The sequence below is a fragment of the Bombus vosnesenskii genome, unplaced genomic scaffold (genome assembly GCF_011952255.1).
Source record: "Bombus vosnesenskii isolate JDL3184/JDL3185 unplaced genomic scaffold, Bvos_JDL3184-5_v1.1 scf7180000014750, whole genome shotgun sequence".
Classification (NCBI taxonomy): Eukaryota; Metazoa; Arthropoda; class Insecta; order Hymenoptera; family Apidae; genus Bombus; species Bombus vosnesenskii.
Genome location: NW_022883624.1, coordinates 18,121 through 38,833, shown reverse-complemented (window position 1 = coordinate 38,833; position 20,713 = coordinate 18,121). Strand labels below are relative to the sequence as shown.

At 33.9% G+C, this 20,713-nt stretch overlaps 1 protein-coding gene, 1 long non-coding RNA gene and 2 pseudogenes across 3 annotated transcripts; 2 read left to right on the top strand and 2 right to left on the bottom strand.

Moving 5' to 3' along the window:
- Nucleotides 1-4,376: 4,376 nt before the first annotated feature.
- On the bottom strand, nt 4,377-6,143 carry LOC117240522 (adrenodoxin-like protein 2, mitochondrial). Its single transcript, XM_033506534.1, has 4 exons — nt 5,887-6,143; nt 5,359-5,471; nt 5,062-5,194; nt 4,377-4,694 (listed from the first exon to the last, which is right to left on the bottom strand). The coding sequence occupies exons 1-4, from the start codon at nt 6,033-6,035 to the stop codon at nt 4,604-4,606; spliced, it is 486 nt and encodes a 161-aa protein (XP_033362425.1). The 5' UTR covers nt 6,036-6,143; the 3' UTR covers nt 4,377-4,603.
- Nucleotides 6,144-7,168: 1,025 nt separating this feature from the next.
- LOC117240523 lies at nt 7,169-13,805 on the top strand (annotated as a pseudogene).
- A 1,437-nt stretch (nt 13,806-15,242) lies between these two features.
- Nucleotides 15,243-17,704, bottom strand: LOC117240520 (annotated as a pseudogene).
- A 465-nt stretch (nt 17,705-18,169) lies between these two features.
- Nucleotides 18,170-19,544, top strand: LOC117240521. 2 transcript variants are annotated; one of them, XR_004494718.1, is made up of 2 exons: nt 18,170-18,589; nt 19,341-19,544. It is a non-coding gene; the product is annotated as an uncharacterized LOC117240521 (long non-coding RNA). The 2 variants fall into 2 exon arrangements; XR_004494719.1 differs by having other exon boundaries at nt 18,171-18,589; nt 19,344-19,544.
- Nucleotides 19,545-20,713: the final 1,169 nt, after the last annotated feature.

The window sequence follows — 20,713 nt, the reverse complement described above, 5'->3', positions numbered from 1 at the left end:
AAAGAAAACGAACACGTTCAAACACGTCTAAATCATCTTTTATGTGTATTTTACTCGGAAATCGTTTTATCGTGAAATTTTGTTTTCAGAGTTACCATAATTTATCTGGTAGAGTTCATAAAAATTTTTCTGAAATCAATTGCAAGCTTTTAGGAAACCAGGATTTTTCACATTTTTAAGAAGCGTTATAATTATATTGCTGATCTTTATTTTATTCGTGCGAAATTGAAAAGTACGCAAATGGCGCAAAATGCATAAAATGCGCTAAAATATACGTATATAAAAAAACAAATCTCGATTAAAATTTTATTTCTTTGATTATGTTCGTAAAACTACAAACTTGTATAAAAATACGCATTCTAGTTATAAGTGTTAAAACATTCGATCTAGTCCTTATCACATTCATGAAAACCTCCATTTAACCATTCGTTGTATCAACGAACATTCATATACAAAACTTACCACCTACCACATCCTCCGCGTATTAATATAATCCCCTTTTATAAATTATACACTTTAGAGTGGACTGGTTGGGTCAGAGTGATATAAGCTTACAAGTTCTCAAGGAGTTCTACCGAAGTTACATTTACGTTTGCATAATTTCACCGAAAAAGATACTCTGTAGAATAAAAGGTTCGTTTGTTTATGTGATCCGCGATCGCAACTATTTCAAGGGGATTTTATAAATAACCATACACACGATATTCAGTGTATTTTCGTATTCTCGTTTATTTTTGGGAGATTTGTAAAACTGTTGAACAAAATAATTGAGTAACGATTATATTTGCTGAGAAAAAGTCTTTTTCTCTGTACCCCTCCTTCTACTTCAAGCATGTAGTATTGACAATAAGATTGACAATGGCTGAAAGTAATCCAAACGAGTTTTCACCATGGTTATCGGTAACGAAAAAGATTTGAATCATCTTTAATACTTATTCGTAACTAGAATCATTTCAGCTAAAATGTAAATTCTTATATTATAACTTTTTTAATTTGTTATGGCCCCTGACTACAACCTAACCTATCATTCTTATTTCGTAGGAGAAGACGAATGCCGTGAAGGCGTTAGCGCGCGAACAGTGCGAAGCGGCGGTACAGCTGCAGCGTCAGCAGCAGCTGCAACAGCACCAGAACCAGCACCAGCTACAGCAGCAACAACAACTACGTGGCCCGTTAACCATCCACCATGCTGGCTGCCCAACGAAAGTCGGGCCCGTGACGAACCAACTAAATACCAGCCACGCAACGCACGGCCGAGCTGCACAGTACCAACACTATCATCACCATCATCATCATCGACACGTGTCAATGTCTCCACCGCCCTTGTTGCTCTCATCGCCAGCTCCGATCGCGGCGACGCACAATCATCTGAACGTGAGCGGACACAGAAACGTGGTTACGCCACCGGATACACCAGCAGATAGATCGCCACCGAGGCCTGGAAATAAGCTAAATAGATCGCAGCATTTGCCACGGGAAGCAACCGGCAGCGTCAGTTCTGGTCTTCCGGCTGCCACATTGGATCTAAGTAGCGCAGCAACCACCAATAGTCCGCATGAATTGTCCACGTTAGTTTAGAAATTTGGTCCGAACATTATATCTTCACATAGGATTGGAGATTAATAGTTGATAGTTAATTTACACATCGATCTTTTATTTGTAAATTGGGTCGTGGTTTAGAGTTGGTTTGTAAAAATTCGGTCCTAATTGTTAAATGATGAATATTGATTAAGAATAATAGGCATTGATGTACCAATCTTTTTTTAACTTATATACTTGAGCACACGCATTGGAGATTTCACTTTTATTCAGTGAAACAGCAACTTCATTACTCGCTTATTCAATACGGCAATTGCATATATTTCATGGACATTTTAACAATGTTTTGAATAATTTCTAACGGTACAATTGTGATGAAGTGAAAAAATCGTGATAAGAAACAGAGAGAAAAGTTGCTCGTTAATGAATATTGACCAGAAATAAAGTAATTTCTAAAGAATATCCCGAAGACGTCGTAGATATTACGAAAGGAATGATTAATTTATACCCGCGTGTATCTTGCCATCACCATACTATTATTATTATTAATATTGTTAGTAGTACTCGATTACATTATTATTAATATTAATATTATTGCCTTATTAGTATTAATGTTATGGAACCTCTAGTCCTAGGTTACTTTCGCTGCCACGAAAGGATAAGATTTTCGAATTTTTGACTATTACGTGTAATTCAAGTTTTCCTGTTGCGCATGCGCAGTAGAAAGAAAGTTAGCGGAACTCAAATCTCGAACTATAGAGAGTTGAAAAGTAGTAAAGTAAAAAAGCACGAATAACATTTGTATTTGTGCTGGATTAAGTTTGATAATTGAAAATTGAGTTTGATGATAACATTTTTTTCGTATTCGCTTTGGTAAATATTAGTTTTATTTAAAATTGAACAAAGCATTTTATGTTTTTCAAATACGGTACATAATCGTAATATCGAATTTTGTAAACTGATAGTAAGAAACTCTATAATTCGAGACTGGAACTTTGATCAAGTTCACATTGAACGTAAACTGACTTAATTTTGTTATTTAAGTGTGTATACTATACGTGTTTGTTCCTTCTTCTCTTGTGCGCAGGCTATAGCTTAATTACTTCCAATAAACGCAGTTATATCGAATCAATGACCGATACAAATTTAGATTTTAGGATTATTTAAACAGGAGATTAAGAACTAAAAAGTATTGTTTTTATACTGCATATGTACATATGCAATATGAACGACAGTTTGTGTAATAATATGTACCCCTCTTCTTAGTTTACTTTTGTATATTTTGCGACATTTGATATTAATTTTATGAGGTACGTACTTACACTTTATCTTTGTAATTAAATGTGAAATGAAAGAAAAGAAATGACATGAGAAAAGGAAATTCGATGTATGAGTATATACGAATTGACGGAATTAAAATTTAACGCTATATTTAAATAGAAGACGTGAAATATCTTGTCACCTTAAAATAACTTGATCATTCCTATTCTTTTACATAAAAACACTTTTCGACTGTAACTTAAGAAACATGTCTGCTAACGTGAAACGTGCCAGAAAAAATTAACAACTTCCATTAAATTGGCAAATTTCTCATTAATATCGTAAAACTCGCGTTTACAAAGATCAGATCAGTGTACATAATATACAAAACAAATGCAGAATATATAAATATAGCACATACGTTCTGAATTATATTCGAATTGGGCAGGGTAACCAAGTGAAAATATGTAAATTTCACGAAGTGTAATGTACACTTTATCGAACTTGTAAGTAGTGTAGAAATAGAATATTTTACACGTAACAAAATATACAAACGACAATACACAAGTTAAATTATTTGTTAGATCCATGTATAACAAGCATAGTACAAAAGTGTTTTAGCTTTATGTACTGGTAATTATGAGAAATACCAACTTAATAGATGTATTTGGTATGTGCCTAGTTAAGAAAACAATAAGTTATTCTGAACAGATAAAGCATTTAGTAGCTTGTGAAGTATGAATTTTCGAAAACGTAAGTATTTTATATCTAAGTAGTTAAGAAACGCGAGCAAGGGAAATCAAACAAAGGAACAAAGTTTTTTTGTTTAAAAATATTTAATTTGTTGTTCTATTATCCGGGGTTAGAAGCGATAATGTACAAAATCTGAATAAATAAGATTCTTCAATATTATTGAATTTTAATTCTAGGGTAAAGTAATATATCCGCATATTTTATTTATATACAATATGTATAAATAATGATGTGATTTGACTAATTTTGTTGAAAGAATATTTGTACTTTTTACGTAAAACTTCAGTCTTTTACAAACTTTCTTGTAATTAATAAACCAGCAAACACAATATTAATAAAATCTATTAAAATTATAAACAAACTCATAAGTTTTAATTTTAGTCCTTAAAGGTTGAAATATTTTGCTCCAATGTCGAGACATTTGTTTTAATCCAAAACATTACTATACTGAATCGATAATGTTGCATGTGCCACGAAAATGATGATAGTGTCAGATAACTTGTTGTGAAACGGAAAAGCATTGCATGTACATTTCTGTTGTTTTGTTGACCATGAGTTTGATGATCTTTTAAACTTGCCCATAGCTAAGAAATCAAACAGTATATCTAAACGAAATTAATTTCAAATTATTTTTTAGGTTCTAAGCTTTTATCTAATCTTTCAGAAGTTGCAAAATTTATTCCACAAGAGTCTTTTTTATCATAACCAAGTACACATCTTAAAACCATTTAAGTCTTCCTTAGTAATTTCTTCTTATCTTTAATAGTAACGATAATAAGTTAGATGAACGTTTTAAAATTGACACCCTGTATATTAAGAATAAAAGATATATTTTCTTCATAATTGGATAGGCTTTTTACAATGGCAATGTACAAATATCAAAATTGCAATTATACTATAACATATGTATATATATAAGCTTCACATTTAAACACAAGATTCTTTATTATATTTTTTTAATACCAATATTTTAATAATTATAACAAGGGTTTTTTAACAAGAGATGTATAACATTGTATACAAATTTTCAAAAACCTATAGATAATTTCAGTTATGCTCTTGCATCATTAATTGTTGATGGAACTCTTACCTCAATTCCATCTAGTTCCTTAGACATTACTATTTGACAGCCTAGCCGTGACCTGAAATTAAATATTATATAACTGAATATGTCAATAAATATATTTATTGCTATACAAATTAATACTAATACACAATAAGATTTCTATTTATCCATTTGAAAATCAACATTGTAAATATGCTAATTCAAACATAGATTTGTAATGATTATAGGGTCGTAAATAAAAAACTATGAAAATTTATTATAATTTCAGTTTCGTAGTATTCAGAGATAGCGATTTGAAATTCTACATTGAGATGCAGATTTCGAAGTACCCAATACTAACCTGTTTTTACATAAATTTAAATAGAAAAATTCACTTTATAAAATATTAAAAGGTAATAGAATTAATAATGTGAATGATTTGATACTGATTATTATGAACTAACGTATCTGTTAATTCATATGCTAAATCCAACATGTCTAATTCTTCATCTGTTGGTTTGTCAGGAAGTGCATCATAAACTTCTTTCGAAAATATTAAATGGCACGTACTACAAGTTAATGTTCCTTCACAAGCACCTATATCAATTATATTTTAATATTACAACATACTTATATAATAAAGTATCAAAAGTTAAAAATAATAAGAATATTAAACTTGATAAAAATTAAAATTTTCAAATATTTTCTACCTCAAAATTATTTATTTTAAATTAAGTAAATTATGCTTCTTTAAAACATACCATATCCATCTAAATCAATTTCATTATTTACTACTATGTCTAATATAGTATCTCCAACTTTCCCTTTTGCTTTGATTCTCTCTCCACTTGCTTTAACAAACGTTATATTTACTCTGAAAATAATATTTATGAAAGATAAAAATTATCTCAATATAATTATTTTCTTTATTTTTTGTGTTTCTTCAATTAATCTTCTCTTAATTATACCTTAATTATATGTATCACTTATGATAATAGAAATAATTTAAAAATAAGATATACTTGTCTTAATAATACATAAATAAAATTCGTATATCATATATTTATAACAGTGTTATATTTTTAGTTGTTCACTGTCAATGTTGTACTTATTAATACTATTCTATTAATACTATGTTATTTTTCTAGATGTTATACTCCTACAAAGAGAAAAATTTCTTAGACATTATTATTAGCATTATTATTTTGACACCAATTTTATATTGGAAGGTAAGTACTGAAATTCTATTAAAAAAAGAAGGAAAACACAAGAAAATTTGTATCACTTACTCTTGTTTTTCTGAAAGTGGTTGCGTGGTCGATATTCCTCTTGTTGCCTGCAAAAAGGGCAACGTTGTGTTGCTTGTATATTTTGAATAATTTGATGCAATACCGAGAATTGATCTCGAAAATTTTTGTAATTGATTTACTAACGCCATTCCACTGTCATAAATATCATGAGTATGGGACACCCTGACCGAACACCAGATAAGTATTGCGGAAAATATCAATTGGAGATCAATTGTGCTTTGTACAAAAACTTCCACGGCATTCTTCGGCTGCTATACTGGGACGTTCCCTTACTGTGATAGGTTATAAAACGATTCCTAACACAAGTGACGTATCTCTACCGGACACGTGCTCTTCGGGCCACACGTTTTATGATACAAGACCAGCAAAATGATCAATGTGTAATTTTACATATCTTACATTTTTTCCAAATGAAATATTGTTTTTATTAAACGTTTAAAACCTCAGGCAACATTTATTTCATCTGATTTCAGTTTTACAAATATATATCTATAATACATATCTGTATAAATTACGGTCTGGTTATATCAAACAGGGACCGACACTCGCTAGGGAAAACTGCCCAAAAATTGAATCGTAAAAACCAATATGAAAGACAACAAATTTCTCGTTCTGCGGAACAAATAGAAATGAGCAGAGTATCTTTATCTTTATCTGAGACATTCAAAGCGTATCACGCATACGCTAAACATGAAGAAAACTTTCTTGTCTTCCATGTTCATTTTTCCCTTTCCATTGCCGAACGGTTTCTTCTATATTTATTTATATGTTCGTGATTGATGCTATTGACAACATACAACTAAGGGGAAATACGAATAGTAATAGATATATGTATAATTCATTATGCAATTTTATAGAATTAAATCTTATTTATCTTCAGATATAAAAACTATATTTACCAGCTGAAACACTAACGCATATGCAGTATAATATAATCTACTTAACAATCTCGTTTTAGTTATAATATGTGATTAATTCTTTTGCTATTTCGCTATAAACAGTTTCTTGTGCATACAATATTTTTTATAGTATTCTAATATATTGTTAGATATTGTAAAGAAAGTAAAATACAGTTATTGAAGTTTGGGAACATTCAATGTTAACCTTGCTTCAAAAATAATCTTTCGAATGAATGGGGAATAGATTTTTAGTATTATAGTTGGTATAATGTCATCATTGTTTACAATGTGTTAGAGTTAAAGAAATGAGACAAATTAATATTTCAGAAGCAAATTCAATATTTAAATGATGTTATTTTAAAATGGCAGATGATATGAATGTTCTTTTTATACGAGGAAATGGAAACGTATGTATGGTAATGGAAACGTAATGGTTTTATCATTATTTTAGTACAAGATCTTAGCATAATAGTAATTAACAGTATCCATTACCTTTTGGTCAATTTTTGAAAAATAACATATATGATAATTTGCAATAGTTTGATAATAAAATACTTGTATCAATATTAATAACGTATAATTTGCTATCTCAAAAGGATACAGACACAGCCAATGATAATGTTTGGGGATAGTGCATTAATAGAAGCATATGATAAAGCAATAAATTTAGCAAAAGAAGAAGTTATCAAGCGAATGGGAATGGATGTTGGAAATTCTCAACCGAAAGAAAACCTACAAAATCTTAAGCAGCCTAAACACGCAAGTAAATTACACAAGGTTGTGATTTTGATAGAATATTACAAATTTGATACAGAATATTATTAAATATATTGATTAAGAAGCAAATTATTTTATTTTGCTATTTACTTATATTTATTTGTATACACATCTTTTCTCTATAGAAATGGATCATAGGAGCACCTTATCGTGCAATATACTCAGAGGATGGAGAAATTTATGAAGCTATAATATCAAAAATTTATGAAAACAATGGCACGTGTTGAAATGGTTACCACTTCTAAGAAAACTCTACATCTGGTCTTTTTTAGTTTTCTCAAGCACTGAAGCCATCGACAGCGTGTAGACAAAAGACTGCGACGAAGTCAGGCCATAAACAGTAGACAGGCGACGTTGGCTTCGGGGTTTTCAGTTATTAGGTAACACAGCTAGCGTGCGGATCTGGACCAGCTCAAATTGTATTTTTACTTATTACACTTCTATTTAAATATATTTTCTACCTTACAATTTATCCGCGTGTTTTCTCTGTTTACACACCGAATAACCTCAACAGGTTATGGGCCCAGGGCTGTAAATTGCAAGGTAGCAACGTGAAATGAATAAATTGTTAATGTGTTGTGCTTAGTAAAATAAGGGATAGTGCTAAAATGGAATCAGCAAGTGCGAAGGTCGAGATGTTACGCGGCGAAGAAAATTGGCTCCAGTGGCGTTTTGTTATGCGTACACTTTTGGAGGAAGATGACGACCTGATCAACGTGTGTGAAGGGAATTTGTGTCATCCAGGTAACAGCGCGGAGAAAGAAATCGCTCGTGGAAGATTTTTGAAAGCAGATCGATTAGCGAGAAAATTAATCGTGACCTCAGTAGGAAAGAAACCGTTGGATCTTCTTTTATGTTGCACGACAGCACATGAAATGTGGAAAAAGCTGAATACAGTATATGACATGAAGTCATGAGGATGAGAATTTAAATATGGTCCAGAAGCAGTGCTTCGATTTTAAATGGGAAGAATCTGAAAATGTCTCTTACAACCTATCAAAGTTGGAACTCATAGCGGCGAAGATGAAAGTCCTTGGGAGTGAAATTGACGACAAAATGCTGATAACACGCATTTTATCGGTGTTACCAAACAAATTCGATCATTTTCACAGTGCGTGGGATTCCGTGGAAGAAGAAAAGAAGACCTTAGACAGGCTTAGTACCAGGCTGATGACGGAAGAAATTAGATGGAAGAAAGACGACCAGGAAACATCGGTGGCACTGGTAACAAAAGGTAATAATTATAAAAGGGAACAGCAGAAGCAGTCAAGTAAACGTGAATACGAGAAACAAGGACCAAGTTGCTTTAACTGTGGAAAAGTTGGCCATCTAAAGAAGGATTGCTTTAGATGCTTTATATGCAAAAGGAAAGGCCACACCAGCAAAAACTGTTTTAAAAATAACAGAAGAAGCAACAATAGAGACAACCAGGAACCTAGAAACCAAAATCGGGATCACAGCGGAATTGGTGTATTAGGAAGTACCTCAGCGATACAAACGGCAAACGCTGATGTTTGGATAATCGACTCAGGGGCTACGGATCACATGACAGGACGACGGGAATGGTTCAGCGTTTTCGAAGAATTCGATAACACGGTGAAGATAGAGATCGGCGATGGTCCGTTCATGGATGCGTGCGGCAAAGGAAAAATCAGAGTAGAGACTTTTGTGGACGGCAAATGGGTAACATGTACAATGAACGATGTTCTATACGTACCAGGTATGAAAAGAAATCTATTTTCGATTAGATCTGTCGCAAGGAGGGGCATAGATTTTTGTATTTCAAAGGAAGGTACCAATTGCATATTTTTACAAAATCAGAAAATAATAGCAAGAGGTTCTGTTATCGGAAATTTGTATAAAGTAGATATGCGAGTTATCATACCGTCAGTTTGTAATTTTAGCAATAGAGCGGAGTCAAACGCGGACACATTGCAATTATAGCACGAACGGCTATGTCATCAGAACATCAGACATGTTAAAGAATTCTTAAAGAATTCAAATATGAAAGTTGTAGAGGATAATAACTTTTTCTGTGAAGGTTGCGCGTACGGGAAACAGCATAGATCGAGTTTTCACGAGAAAATCAATCGGGCGACTAAACCTCGCGAAATTATTTATACGGATGTATGTGGACCTATGGAAGTCGAGTCATTAGGCAAGAAACTGTATTTTCTGACATTTAAAGATGATTTTTCAAAATTCACAAAGATTTACTTCTTACGACGTAAGTCAGAAGTAATTGAAAAACTAAAAACCTTTTGCCTAGAAGTTGAAAATCAATTTAAGGATAAAATTAAAGAAATTCATAGTGATGGAGGGAAAGAATTCCAGAAATAAAGAAGTCAAAGAATTTTTAAGAAGTCAGGGAATTAGGCACACGATTAACGTCCCATACACTCCTGAACAGAATGGTGTCGCAGAAAGGGAAAATAGAACAATAGTAGAGGCAGGTCGGTCGATGCTATATTCGAAACCAAATCTACCGCTGTTCTTGTGGGCCGAAGCCATGAACACAGCAGTACATGTCATAAATAAGACGGGGCCGACAAGACAAGATAAGAAAACACCATATGAACTGTGGTACGGGAAACCGCCGAATTTAGAAAAGTTTAGGGTTTTCGGTACTGAGTGCTTTGCTCACATACCTGCGGAGAAAAGGACAAAACTTGACAAAAAGGCTAACAAAGGATATTTGGTAGGCTATTTAGATGACGAACGAGGGTATCGAGTGTACGTGCCAACAGTAAAAAATGTAATATTAAGCCGTGACGTAATATTTAAGCCTGAACTAGAAAATGCGAAATTCGTAAAATTAAGTTTACCGAAAATTGTCGAGCGCGAAGATGTGAGTGCGCAGAGCGATAGAGCATGTACGTATGAAAGTGCAGAGAGTGAACATGAAAAACAACCTCATGGAACTAGCGACAATGTGAGACAATTGAGAGATAGAGATAAGATCAAACGAACCGATTTTTATGGTAACCCAGTAACGTACGTGGCGGAAAAATTACCGGTGGATTTTAATGAAGCGATGAGATCCGAAAAGAAAGAGTTATGGGAAACAGCTATGAATGATGAAATGAAATCGCACCATGAAAATAAGACGTGGATACTTGTAGAAAAACCTAAAGATCAGAAGGTACTTAGCAATAGGTGGGTTTTAACGATAAAGCTAAATCCGGACAACTCGGAACGATACAAAGCGCGACTTGTAATAAAAGGGTGTTCACAGAAAGAAGGCATAGATTATAAGGAAACATATAGTCCCGTTGCTCGGTTTGACACAATTAGATTAATGCTCAGTATTGCAGCCAAAAATAATTTACACCTCGGACAGTTCGACATTAAAACCGCATTCTTATACGGAAGTCTGAAAGAAGATATTTATGTGAAACAACCAAAAGGTTATGATGATGGTACAAATCGGGTTTGTAAATTGCTAAAAAGCCTATATGGCTTAAAGCAGTCTCCAAGATGTTGGACGGAAAGTTTCACAAAATTTATCTCGAACTTAAAATTTTATCAGAGTAACGCAGATCCTTGTTTTTATATTTATACAAAAGACGACAAATTAATGTTGATGACCATATACGTAGACGATGGACTGGTAGCAGCTTCAGACGAATCTTTAATTGATAAATTCTTCGATGATTTAAATAAAGAATTCAAAATTACGAGTTCGAAAGAAGTAAAGAGTTTTCTTGAACTTGAAATTAATAGGTTAGAAGATGGTTCAATATTCATTCATCAGAGTAGGTATATCGAAAACATATTGGAAAAATTTAATATGAATGAGGCAAACAGTGTTTCTACACCTATCGAGACTAATTGGAACGAAAGTAACATAGGCGATAATGATTGTAACGCACCATACAGAGAAGCCGTAGGGAACTTAATGTTTTTACAAACCGTAAGTAGGCCAGATATTAGTTTTGCAATAAATATAGCGGCGAGACACTTAGAGAATCCAAACCAGTATCAATGGAAATTAGTCAAACGAATTTTGCGCTACATAAAAGGGACCGCAGACATGGGACTCTTATATACAAAAGCAGGCAGTCTCGAAACCTTTAGCGACGCTGACTATGCAGGCGACAAAGAAACAAAAAAGTCGACATCAGGCGTTGTATGTAAGTATGCGAATGCGGCCATCACATGGCAATGTAAGCGACAACAATGTATAGCTCTATCTACGACCGAAGCTGAATATGTCAGTGCAGCCTCAGGAGCGAAAGAAATTATGTGGCTAAAGAAAATATTTCTTGAATGTAAATTAGAGATCCTTAAGTATATGCTATGTGTAGACAATACTAGTGCCGTGAAATTAATTAAGAATCCAGAATTCCATCAAAGAAGTAAGCATATTGACATAAGATATCATTTCTTGCGAGATTTATACAATAGAGGCGAAATTGATATAACGTATGTAACAAGCGAAGAGCAATTGGCAGATATATGTACAAAGGCGTTGCCAAAACCGAGGATTTGAATATTTAAGGAAAAAGTTAGGTTTGAAAAGTAAAAAAGATATTAAGATGTAATTGTTTGTAAACATGTAGAGCTTTTAGAGAGGGTGTCGAAGTGATTATTACTTCTCAAAAAAAAAGAGGAAAAACTCTACATGATCTGTTTAGTCTTCTAGTTTTTTTTTTGTGTAATAAATTAATTTGTATGGAAAAGAGAAAGGCGGCTGGCAAATGTACTTGAGAAGGCATTGACAAATTAATTTTCAGATATTTACGACAAGAGTTAGAAAATATTAAGAGATAATTTGTAAATTTGAGATAATTGTTTGTAGGGATGTAGAGTTTTAGGGAGGGTGTTGAAGTTCACTTCTAAGAAAACTCTACATCTGGTCTTTTTTAGTTTTCTCAAGCACTGAAGCCATCGACAGCGTGTAGACAAAAGACTGCGACGAAGTCAGGCCATAAACAGTAGACAGGCGACGTTGGCTTCGGGGTTTTTCAGTTATTAGGTAACACAGCTAGCGTGCGGATCTGGACCAGCTCAAATTGTATTTTTACTTATTACACTTCTATTTAAATATATTTTCTACCTTACAATTTATCCACGTGTTTTCTCTGTTTACACACCGAATAACCTCAACAGTACGTGTGTTGTAAAATTTGTAGGTAATACCTTTAGCATGATGGTTATGTCAATTAAGAAATGTACTAAAAATACATATATATATGAAGTAAAGGCTTTCGCATAGTCTATCACAGTGTCATTCAGCAGGTCCTTAACTGGGCAGGAGTACCTGTCAATGTCTATGGGGAGACCCGTGGGATATAGGGTCATGAACCATAAACATGCATATTACTTATTGTTCATTATTAGCTGCTTGGAATATAATTCTCCTCATTAGACGAGTGATTATTACTACATATATCAAGGCAAACATTTATACATATACATTTATGCACGGGAAATTCTAATACATTGCCTGTAAGGACAGTAACCGAATGGCACTCAGTCATTCTATTAAATGACAAAAATTTCTTTTACTCTGTGTTTAGGCTATGGTAATACACAGAAAGTCGAGTTGAGTTCTCTTTTAGAATCAGAAGGTTTGCAAAGTCAAATAGCACAACAAAAGAAAGCTTTGGAAGAGAAATTCAATGAAGAGAACGATGAGACTTGTGAGACTAATTTTTCTACAAATGTAAATTCGAAAAAATATAATGTAGAAAAAATGGATTGTGACTCTGAAGAAGCAAATGCGTATAAACATCACTTCATACCGGGACCATCTTTCAATTCGATGACTGATATAATGCCACCTGCACCTCCTTTACCACCACAATTAATGGCCAAGTAAGTACAATTTAAAAATTCTAATGGAATGCTGAATACTTCTAATATTAATAAGTAATTTGGAATAAGTTTAACATTTTATTTGGAAAAAAATACGAAATTTTAATAAAATGTACTAGATTACCAGATAATGATACAGACGCACTTTCAAGTATGTTGATGTCATGGTATATTAGTGGTTACATGGTATATTACACAGGTAATTATTTCATATAAGTATTTTATTGTATATTAAATTTTCAATGGACTATGTTATTTCTTTTGTAGGTTATTATCATGGTTTGAAACAAGCAAGAAACAATCAAGAGAACAGGAAGAACTGTTGATTATATCAATTTTTTCAATAACAATATAACAATAATATAAGATATAATAAAATATAAAACTCATTGTATTTATTTACTTCAATTATTTGAAATAAAGAACAGCTTTATTTTCATATAAGACTTTAAGACTTTTTTAAAAATAATTACTAAGATAAGAAAACATAAAAAACATATTTTTGATAAAATACACTCACATATATATGTCGGGTTATCATTAGGATTTAAGGCGCGTAATGATCCTTCGTTTGAATTAGCCATTGTTTTACGAAACAGAGAATATATTTACGCAAATAAACAAGATTTTACAAAATATTATGAATAATGAGTTTAATAAATAATAAGATTAACAAACGATAAGTTTAACTAATAATTAGATTAAAGATTAATAAGTTTAACGAACAATAAGAGGAACGAATAATTAGCCATTGTTTTACGAAACAGAGATTATATTTACGCGAATATACAAGATTTTGCAAAATATTATGAATATTGAGTTTAATGAATGATAAGATTAACAAATGATAAGTTTAACTAATGATTAGATTAAAGAATAATAAGTTTAACGAATAATAAGAGTAACGAATAATATGTTTTACGAATAATAAATTTAACGAATAATGAATTTAATTAACGCTATTAACAATGTTCCTGGGTTCAAACGAATCCACGGTCAACGGGATAACTTTTTACTATGCGTAGAATAATTTTAAACACAAAAAAATACGATTGCTAAAACACTCGGTAAATTGCTCGATGTATCACTTTCCAAGGCGATCACACGAATGAATATCTGATGAAAATCTTTTTCGCTATACGACTGCATTTGTTTGTTATATGCTCGCTGGAAACATCGAGAAGGTTCCAATCGTTGTTGCTAGGCAATTTCTGTCAAAAGTTTGTTGTATACTCTTTGGAAACATCGAGAAAGATTCAAACGCCGTTGCTAGGCAGTTTCTGTCTGGAGATTGATTCCTAATACAACGTGTGTCCCATTATATCGACATCTCTAAAGTACAATTCTATGTGATTTCTAGGGAGAACAATACAACCGATCCACACCTTCGTCAGGCAAAACGTTTATCCCGTGACCGTGGCTACGTTCGGCGACCAGTTGTCATCTCGAACCCACTTTCGCTTTCACAAATATCAAACAATTACAAATGACAATTGCTTAATTACAGTTATGATAAAATCTAGGCTAAAGCATTAGAAGGCTTCCTCAAAATTGCAAAGGGAAGGCTCCGGTTTTCCTTTCATCTCCGACATATATAATACAAGGATATAATACAACCGAACATTTTAAACTTAGCCTATAGCGCGTGCGCGCACACACGCGCGCACACATGACACACATGACACACATGCGCGCACACACATGCGCGCATACACACATGCACACACATGCGAATGATTTCTCGAACGATAATGCATTTATTTATATTTTTCAATATCTGTCCTTACGATTGCGTATTTATTTGTTCCACGTATCATATTTATCTATTTGCATAACTGTAGGTGACATTTTTTTTAACAATTTTGCTAATATTTCATAACTTTTTAATTCATATTTCAAAGTGGTAACAGGTGTTTCTTTCTTTTCAAGTCTCCTCCATATCGGGCTTATTTCTAGTAGCCACGCTTGCTTACAAAGCAATTTTATATCTGCACAAGAATATCTTTCAGTACATTTTACTATGTGGTTTACAATATCTGTATTTTCTAATAAGTGGTTGCTAACGTATAATTTGAATATACCAAGTCGAGCAACTTCATTGGGTTATGATACGTATATTTGCTTTTCGAGACGCCTGAGTAAAGCTGCATCAATGCCCCTAATAACATATTTACAATAAATATTATCGTTCTATTATACTAATAATAATGAAGGAATACTTCAAACAACACAATAACATATTTGGAATTTGGAGAAATATTACGATATTTTCTACTTAGAAAACATTGAAATAACGTGATATACGTACCAAGGGGAATTAGTTGTAGCTAGAAGAACTACATTAGAATTCTCATTAGACACTAATCCATCCAATCTAGAAAGAAGTTCTGATCCGAATCTCTTTGCAGGTTCAGACAATATACAGTCTCCTTTATTTGTGGCGATCCAGTCAATCTCGTCGATAAAAATAATTGTAGGCGAATGACTATAGGCAAGTTCAAATAAAACCTGTTCAGTTTAACAAATGTATTATTCATTAAATATTATATTCGAAATTCCTTAAATTCATTGCCTCATCACGAATATGATATCATTTCGTTTTCCAAACAACTATTCTATTTATATATAAATGACGAAAAATAAAATCAAATCTTTTTATACCTAGAATCTCTCCTTCATAGACAAAGGAACAAAGAGACTTACATAGACAAAGCAACTTACACGTATATACTTCTCGGAATCGCCTCTCCATTTGCTGACCAATGAGCTGGCAGTTATGTTAAAAAAGGTGCAATGGCATTCTGTCGCGACTGCCTTCGCTAACTTCGTTTTCCCTGTTTTGTATATTTCTTGTAAACACGTACAGAAATGAAAAGAATACGAGTATCTTACCTGTACCAGGTGGGCCGTACAGCAAAATACCTTTCCAGGGGGAAAACGGGCCATCAAAAAAGATAGGATACTTAAGGGGATACACAACGGCTTCCTTAACAGCGGTTTTACATTCCTCTAGGCCTATAACGTCATCCCAATGTACATTTAATTTGCTTACTATGATCTCCTGTGATGATACAAAGATAAAATGGCGTCTTCTCTATATTAAGTAAGTGTTACGTAATTTGATATTTGAAGCGTTACTGAAATCACGTCATCGTCGATATACGTTGGACGGTTTATCGACGGGAATTTTATCGTTTAAAAGCTTTACGATATGTATATTAATCGAAAATAACTTACGCATGAGATGTCCTCAGCCTCGTAATTCCGGATTATCTGAATAAAGCTTTTCAATGCATTTCAATATCTTCGATTGCATGGATTGTTCCATTGGGACGTTAAATAGCTCTTCTGATGAACGTCGATCACTCTCATTGGGGAATATTGACGTCACTGTCACTGCGAGATTAATATGATTCGTATTGTCATCAGTTATCTTCTGCTGTAGATTCGTCTCTTTCACAGGCTCACTTCTCGCTTGTTTACTAACAGATTGGGCTTTTGTCTCAATACTTCTACAAACACTGGATCATATTGTAATACGATACGTTGAATACGTTGAATACCGTTTAATATCGTTAAATAATTTAAATTCTTACGTTTTGCTTGCATTTGTCACTTCCCTCGTCATTTCCCTTCCAGTTATTTTCTTACACAATATGGGATATTTTTGAAATTTCATCTTGTAATAATTTTCATACTCTGCAACGATAATTTCCAAATCGATGTTGTCGCAAACCCGATGTTCGGGAGATAGACGAGCTTCCCGGAATAATACATCGCTAACGTCTATATACATAAAAAATGTAGTTTTTAATTAATTATAGTTTTTAACTAATTAAAAATATTTTTCGCAATGACTGAACACTATAAGATAACCATCAAACAACTGTTTTATCTCTAGGTAAGACAGGCAAAAGAATGTATTTACTATATAAATCCTCGAAGATAATTTCTTGTCTTTTGCTTTTTAATTTCCAATTTTTAGATGGATAAGAATAATTTGAATTTATACTTCATATATTTGTTTATAACTAGTTAATCTACATTATCGATTGAGTTATTCTTAACTACTGAATTACCGATGTCGAATTTTCAAATTTGGTTTCGCCTTCTCTTTCCATGATGTCCACTGATTTCTATTTCGATTGGTCACTGACACTATTCAAAAGAATTGGAACTAGGAATATATTTTAATTATAATATACTCACCCATTGTGTTCCAAATAATCACATACAAGGTATAATATGTTCCGATGACGTTCCGAAATACGACTCTCCTCCTAATATAATTATTTTTTAATTACAATAATATAAGGTTTTTCATGGAATTTTTTGTTACATTTGCGAATTCAACGAGTTACACATGATTTTTCATGAAACACGAACGTTAAAAATATTTGATACAGCCTAATTATAAAAATTGTTAGAAGCAAAAGTCATAGATACTATGTGCGAGTATCGCATGAAACGAACAGCTATTAAGAGAACTGCAGCAATATTACAAATCAAATAACAAAACACACTCGTCTGTGACGTGGAAATTCTAAAATCTAAAATCTAGAATATTCCTTACCTTTTTTCGCAGATTATAAAATATCTTATTCATACTACCTTGCATCGATAAATCACCGTTCATAGTGATACTTTCAAATCGCCTATCGTTTCTCAATGGATACGAGAATTTCCGTTTATTACTTTAAAAACAACCCGTCCATTACGTTTCTCTTAAAAAATTATTTAACTCCGTTGAAAACCGAGCATCAAACAAGAGACAAACGATTTGTTGTCGTGGAAATGTTTGGTTCACACATAAGCAACGCACAAATATAATGATAGAATAGCTGAGTGTGTGTACTGTATAGTAAGATGGATGCAACATGGAAATAGAAAGAGAACACCATGTATAGATACTTCCTGTCCTTGTTTAATCAGGCATGCACACTAGTGGACACTGACGCTGCTCGTATACCGCTGTTACATATTTCCTGTACAAGTGCGCGTCATTAGACAAGGACGGAACATCCTCTCTCTACTTCTCTATCGCGTTTTTAGTTCGCTCACGCGCTCTGTACTTATATTTATTACATTTCCACCATAAGCAGCGGCCGTGCAGTGACTTACAAAAGTTCCGAACGGTTCCATCCTGGGCGGACGGTTAATTGCGTTCGGTACTTCGAGGCAGGAAGGTGAGTACAGAATCGCTCCTCTTAGTACTCTTATTAGAAGTGTTATCATCGAATATAAGTTTTTTCAATAAATTCTTATCGTTTTACAATCTTTCTAGAATACAATGACGTCAGCAATCGATCATTTTCGCGAATTTATTGTAAATTAATTGGGGGAATATCTGGAGTTCTTTATCGGTTTCGACTGTAAAATCAGCAACTATTCGAATTTTTCATTCATAATTGTGACATTTTCGACTCTTCCGTTGCCAAGACCCTCTTGAGAGATTTTTGGCACGTTCCATCACCCTTGTTAAACGAGTGCACATTGGTGGATATATTGATTTTAAAAACCAATACGTGTACGAGATTTATTATCTCACTGGGACAAAGAAATCCGTTTTATTCGCGAATTTTCCGTGTTTCTTCTTAATTTTCGTGAGTGTCTGGCGCGGAGCATTATTTGAATGAACTTTTCATCGTTCAGATTATATTTCGTTTAAAAAGATTGAAATTGATGTCGAGAAGAAATGAAACAAGGTGCTCGGGCATTCTTTCGTTTCCCGGGGAAAGAGAAATATGAAAAAAACGGTCGTTCTTCCTTCTGCCATTTTCGTCCATTACCAAAATGGCATGACCCAAGTGTCCCGGGCCCTGAATCAATCAAGCGAATTTTGAATAATTTTTGAATAATATCCAGTTAATAATTTGTGAAACAAATTAATTTCATTTTATTGTTGGAAACAAATTAGTTGGATTTTTCTTTCTTTAGCAGTTTTTGCCAGAGTTGACCTGACGTGCTACTTCAGTTTCCATCTTCGCTTCTCGAAACTTCCAACGTCCTTGGTGTTGGAGTCTCCTTGCCCAGGTGAGTACATAGCTTCTAGATACTCGTCGCTGTTCATCCTTACGAGCCTCTCGAGCTTTAGTTGTCAATTGTTATCGTTAAAGGAAGAGAAGCTCGCGACAGATGTTATCGAACAAATCGTTTATTCTCGAAAAGTTCGAACTTGTTCGTTGCGTTTGAATATATATGGACGGACGCCATTTTTCATGACATCATCATGATTTGTCATGTCGTGAGTATAGCTTCTGACTACCATATGTTTGTGATTTATGTGAAATTTGACCACTATACCGTGATAGAATAATATTTCCAATGAATTATAAATATTTTACATTGTGAATTATAAATATTTGTTACAAATTATATCGTACTTGAGATGAAAATGAACCATATATCTGCTTATGGAATATGAGGTAGTAAATCATTCGAAACATAATAACGATTAATTAAGCACATATACAATAACGTTTACGAATGAATATTGCGAATTATTGTATGGCTTTAATGCGGTATTTAATGTTTTGATTGCGGTCTTTGAAATGGTATCATAGGTGCTGATATAATATCGCGCGAAAAAGGAAAGACCAGTGGTTAATATTGCAGGTGCACCAGTGCGTTGCGCTCGTCGAGGGTGGTTTTGACGCTGGTGCCGAGGAAAGACGCAGAACGTGTTCGATCGACCCGCGAACGTAGCCTTCTTTTTTTTTTGTACGTGGAGAAATCCTCATGGACACTCCGCTGCTGCAATAATCGCGTAACAGCAGAGTAGTGTCGGACTCCTACCGACTAAAACTCCACGATGACCATCTTATGCGCGTGACAGGGGTGCTCCAGGAACCTCTTATGAATTAACTTCAGTTGCATCCCCTTCTCGCGTTCTCTTGTTCGAGCCGGCTATTGAGTGGGCGTTAGGGGGAGGTCGTTGCTCCTAGTGCTGTCACTTCTTCTGGTCGCAGTCCGTTGGGGTAGTGGCGGGGCGGCTCTGGGTCGTCTGACTGCCATCCTTCTCCATCGTCTTATCCTGCAGGGGTGAGAGTTTTTCTTTCTCTCCCTTTCCGCTCGCTCCTTCGCGAGCATAACTCGCTCGCAGAAGAGGCGGACGGCCTCGTATTCCTGTGACCCTCTCAACATCGCTTCCACAATCGCTGAGGGGGTCCACGTTTCTCCTATGGCGTGCCGCAGGGTGTAGCGGGGCAGCTCCCACGCCGGACAGAGCTCCAGGGTGTGCTGCGCTGTGTCCCTGCCCTCTCCGCAGTGGTGGCAGATGTCTGTCGTCTCTCGCCTTATTCTCTTCAGGA